The sequence below is a fragment of the Astatotilapia calliptera genome, chromosome 16 (genome assembly GCF_900246225.1).
Source record: "Astatotilapia calliptera chromosome 16, fAstCal1.2, whole genome shotgun sequence".
NCBI lineage: Eukaryota > Metazoa > Chordata > Actinopteri > Cichliformes > Cichlidae > Astatotilapia > Astatotilapia calliptera.
This window is the reverse complement of record NC_039317.1, coordinates 8968414-8973665: the sequence shown is the minus strand read 5'-3', so window position 1 is coordinate 8973665 and position 5252 is coordinate 8968414. Positions and strand designations below refer to the sequence as shown.

Below are 5252 nucleotides of genomic sequence, written 5' to 3'. Positions count from 1 at the left end.
TTGTTCTCACATGTTTCAGTTTCCTGCTGCCAACATTATACCGGTATTACCGTGAACGGTATGATATGGCCCAGCCCTAATTCATAGTGTCTTCTAGACTAGTGGATCAGTTGAAGGGTCAGATGCATCTCTCAGCTCCAGTTTCAGAGCTGTGCTGAATTTTCCTCCCCTATTTCCTAAAGACATGACTTTCAGATACTGTTCATCTGCTGTAGATAGTTTTTAAGTCTGTCTACTTCTTCCACTTCTTCTTTTGTATTCCACTTGTGCAGTTTATCATAGATTCAAAGTGCCTTGAGTTAGGTGACTTTTTAAATCCTTGAATAATGCATAGGTCAGTATGATTTTTTTTTTTAAGACCAAACAAGCCTCAGAAAATGGTCCGGTGCAAGGACCAAGCTCACCCTAAGAAAGCCTGGAGAGCTATGCCTCAAGACAACTTAAAAAGTCTGACACCTTGCAAGTAAGATATAAAGAAACTGCGGGTGGCTCGAGAGTTTTGCAGTGTACTGTAGTTTAAAATACGAAATCAAAATTATAACCATAAAAATGGGGATAAATATTCTGACGTAATTGTGATTTAAACTACTACTCCAGTATTTTTGTTTTGTTTTTCATTTTAAGAGCGTTGAGCTAAAGACGTTTTTAACTCATAGTTTTTAAGACGGGTGGGTATATCTATATTTTTAGCAGTGTATGTATTTATTAGTGATGAAAATCCAAACTCTCGCACGTAATGAACGATGCACCTGGGGCTGGTAAGGCTATGTTAACGAGCAGCACGCAAAGGCAACAGTAGCAAAAGTGCTGGTTTGGCGCCGTCAACAGGAAGGATAAGGTAATGCAGTGAGTCTGTCTTCCAGGTGGACCCACTGAGGTCAAAGAAGGGTCAAATTTCCTAACTGTAGACAAAACATTTTTTAGGCTCCCCCATATATCCCCATACTACCTTTAGCTTCCCTTACATTTAATAAGGGTTGCCTGTAATTGCACACCTGGATTTATTAGGTAAAAATATCACTTTCATTTTTTGGTTTTTTTGTAATAACAAGCTGTTTAAATTTAAGCAACCACAGCATACACTGAAGTAATGAAATAAGCAATGAACAATTATTAATCTATATATTTAAAAAAAAACCATCTGTCTTCTACTTTTAAAACAGAAAAATGCACGATGACGCCGGCACACAGATTTGGTAGATATGGTTATTAGTGTGAGTAGGACAGAGCTCAAGAGTAAAATACGATACAAAATGAAGGAAAGGTGGCAGAAGCAATGGGAGGAAGAGAGGATAGGGCGATGGTTTTATAAGATCCAAAGGAAGGTGGGGGAAATGAGAAGTACAGGCGGAAACAGGAGAGAGGAGACGATTATATCTCGACTGAGATTCGGACACACAGGTTTAAATAGCACATTGTTTTTAATAGGTAAACACTGTACAGGGGAGTGACTGCAGTAGGGAACGGGAAACAATAGAACATGTTTTCTTGAATTGTCAGAGGTATGATATTGAAAGGAGACAACAGTTCAAAAAGCTGGACGATATGGACGTGAAGTTGGACTTGATTGATTTGTTTCGCACGACCTCTGTAAGTGAAAGTTATCGGGCTGTATTTTGGTTTTTAAGGCAGACCCATTTGTTCGAGAGGCTTTGAATTTTTTTTTATTATTTTTATTATTTTTGTCATTTCTGTCCACACTCCACACCAGTTGGTGGCGGTACTGCACCATTTTGCTGTTTGCCAACCGCCAGTAAACCCTATACAGAAGAAGAAGAAGGCTCTGATTTATGCATTGATGACATCATCACCAGGCGCCAGCTGGAGGCGGAGATTGACCGTTCTCGTGCACGTTGATGTGTTGAATAGCTGCGGAAGGTTCATTTTCGGTATCAAGCTTACGGCTGGATTCAGAAGAGAAATGTCTGTCACCGAGATGTTCAGTTACATCCAGGGCTTCCTGAGCGCAGACCAGGACATCAGAGAGGTAAGCACGAACAGCACAGCGTTAGCTCACAGAGACTGCTAGCTAGCAGCTAACCAGAGCCGAAGACTTGTCGTTAAACGTTTAATGAAAATATTTAACCCTGGTAAATGGGACATTATGGTTTAGCTGCATCAGCTAATAAATTTAATTCAGGTCGATAACAGTTCGCAATAAATATCACTTTTACTGAAATCTAAATATCATCAAGCTCCAGTGTTTTTACCACGCTTGTAAAGCGTTTTCCCCCCAACCAAAGTTAATTTAAAAATTAGTGAATTTAATGCGGGATAGCTTTAATTCCGAATATTGCTGATTGGTTGTGGCTGTATCGCCCTAAGACAGATTTTAAACCATTGAAAAATATACCCGGGTAAAATAGACAAAAAATAACATTGCCCATTAATAATGTAGAAAATATGAATGTACTGGTGAAGTACAGAGAAAGTCTTTGTGGATACAGAGAAAGCATGTGATAAAGAGGAACTGTGGCACCGTCAGGAATGGCAGAGAAGTATATGAGGGTGGTGTAGGACATGTATGAAGACAGCCAGACACAGGCGAGGTGTCCGGTAGGAGTGACAGATGAGTTCAAGGTGGGGCTGAGATTATAATAGGGATCTGGTCTGAGCTCCTTTTTGTTTGCAAGGGTGATGCACAGGTTGTAAGCATCTTAGGTATTCAAAGTGGCAAAGGTATATTGATTTTATTCGGACTTTAGTAGAAGCTTTAAACGCTTTGTTGTTCTTCATTCCCTCTTTTCACAGGATATTCGTAAGGTGGTTCAAACCTTGGAACAGACCGCCAGGGAAATACTAACAGTACTACAGAGTGTCCACCAACCAAGTGGATTCAAAGAAAGTGAGTGACCCGTGGAGCTGTAGATACTTGGATAAAATGATTTTTGAACCTCTGGTATGATAATCTTCTCTTTTCTCCCTTTTAGTTCCCAGCAAATGTGCGAAGGCGCGGGAGCTGTTCTGCACAGTCAGGACACAAATTGCTGAACTCAAAACAAAATTTCCTATGGAGCAGTATTATAGGTAGGAATGACTTTCTTCTCAACAATTACAGTTATCGCCATGATTATGCAACGCTAATGAGTTTTTGAATGTTTGTTATTTTGTTCATGAAACCAAAACTCGCAAAATTTTGCTGATAATGTGTTTTTAACTGTCTTGTTTTATTATTAAGTATTTTTAATTTATGTGCCTCTGGCTCCCTAAAGAAACAGGACTCACTGTGAGCAGGATATCCTTAAGAAATCAAGTGTTTTTATCTTTGTTTCTCGGCTTTCTTCTTCTCTCTTTAGGTTCCATGAACACTGGCGTTTTGTCCTGCAGCGTCTGGCTTTCTTAGCAGCGTTTGTTGTCTACCTGGAGAGCGAAACTCTTGTAAAGCGGGAAGAAGTGGCACAGATACTCGGGAGTAGGTACCACTTAATGTCATAAAGTCGAAGTCTCACTGGAGAAAGTCGGCTAATCTTTGCTTCCTCCTCTCTCTCCACCTTGTAGTCGAAGTGGTGCGAGAGAAAGGCTTCCACCTCGATGTAGAGGACTACCTGGCAGGCGTCCTGATCATGGCAAGTGAACTGGTGAGTTTACTGTTAATTGTTATGTTGCTACATGCAGTTATGTTCTATATATTAAATACATTCTAGGAATCATGAGGACAAGCACTTGATTGATTGATCATCAGCAAGTTTGAGCTCCTCTATAAAAGCAGAAGTTTTGCCAGTTTGCAGGTCTGGAGCATTCAGGTGTGTGTTTTGGGGAAGAAAGATATTATTGCAGTAATTTCTGTCCTTAAATCTGGTGATAAGATTATTTCCAAAATGTTGTAAACAATGATTTGTTGTGTATAAGTTGACCTTAACTCACCATGCTGTTTGTCGATCCAGTCACGCTTGGCGGTAAACAGCGTCACAGCAGGAGACTACAACCGGCCCCTGCGCATCTCCAACTTCATCAACGAGCTGGACTCGGGCTTCCGCCTGCTCAACCTGAAGAACGACCCTCTGAGGAAGCGCTACGACGGCCTCAAGTACGACGTGAAGAAAATCGAAGAGGTAGTTTATGACTTGTCAATCCGCGGTCTGGCCAAGGAGCCCGAGGCCGCTGGTGAGAAGTAGAGCGGCGAGGGTGCGATTGGCAGTGGGAGAAGGAGGGCGTGGTGGCTGCCCCGCCCCCAAGCTGGGAACTCTCCATGGCTGCTGCAGATTGGAGACTTTACACCACCTGGAACATGAGAGCCAGGGATCTGCCTGAGGCCCCAGCAACCGAAGACAGACTGTGTGTGTGCGTGCTTATCGGCGTATATCTGTGCGAATGCATGTGTGAGACGTGCGTCAGGTGGATGGCAGTCTGTCGGAAAGGATGGCAGAGGCGGCGACGCCCCCCATCAGATGATTTACTATCAACGGTTTGATTTGTTGCTGGTTTTGGGAACACGTTCTCAGTCTTCTGATCCCTGTTAAACTGAGCTGGTTTTGCAGCTGTTCACTCTCTTTCGCAACAGTCAAATTTTTATTATTTCTTTACAGTGTATTGATGCTTAATTGTTTAAGATGGCTCAGAGTGAAGCGCTCCAGCCAGGCTCATTTATTCTGTCATTGTTTTTATGTGTTTACAAAGAAAAAAGAAACAAGTATTTGTGTTGTTTACCAGCATTTGATGCCCGGTGTTTCTTAGGACTCTGACTTTATTGTTTAAAAAAACAAACAAAAAATATCTAGGAGCCTCATTTATAAAGAAGATGGTCCACTCAAACTTGAGATATTAAATCTAAAATCCATAAAGAGAGTAACAACCGATTCATACATTTTTAAAGTGTTTGAACTCAGAAGGTTTTGGATTTCCATCAGTAGCATTTATAAACGAGGCTCTGGGAGAGGACGAGCCAAAGAAAAGACAAAGATGCACTTCATATGACATAAAGCTACTGTGATGAGTCAGGTATGTTCTTTGTTTTCATACAGTAAGAAACCCTTGCAGCGCAGTGCCAACGTCTCTGTGTGTAGTACAGTGTGTCCATTTGTTTTTCATGGAGAGAAACATCTTGAAGGTTTGTTTCTGTTGTGGGCGTCCATGCTTCAGTTTGCTTCGATACTTTAATGTTGCTGAATGGTGTTTTTATATGGAAAAAAAAATCACTGTTTTCCTTCTATATTGTGATTTTGTTTCAAATAAATTGATCTCAATTGTTCAGTGTGTGTTGTTGTCTTTGAAATCCTAAAGATGATGCGAATGATTCTGAGTACACACATCTA

General features: G+C 41.1%; 1 protein-coding gene across 1 annotated transcript; it reads left to right on the top strand.

Moving 5' to 3' along the window:
- The first annotated feature begins 1785 nt into the window (after positions 1 to 1785).
- On the top strand, positions 1786 to 5190 carry tsn (translin). Its single transcript, XM_026143686.1, has 6 exons — positions 1786 to 1987; positions 2752 to 2845; positions 2931 to 3027; positions 3297 to 3412; positions 3499 to 3578; positions 3885 to 5190. The coding sequence occupies exons 1-6, from the start codon at positions 1799 to 1801 to the stop codon at positions 4113 to 4115; spliced, it is 807 nt and encodes a 268-aa protein (XP_025999471.1). The 5' UTR covers positions 1786 to 1798; the 3' UTR covers positions 4116 to 5190.
- The last annotated feature ends 62 nt before the right edge of the window (positions 5191 to 5252 follow it).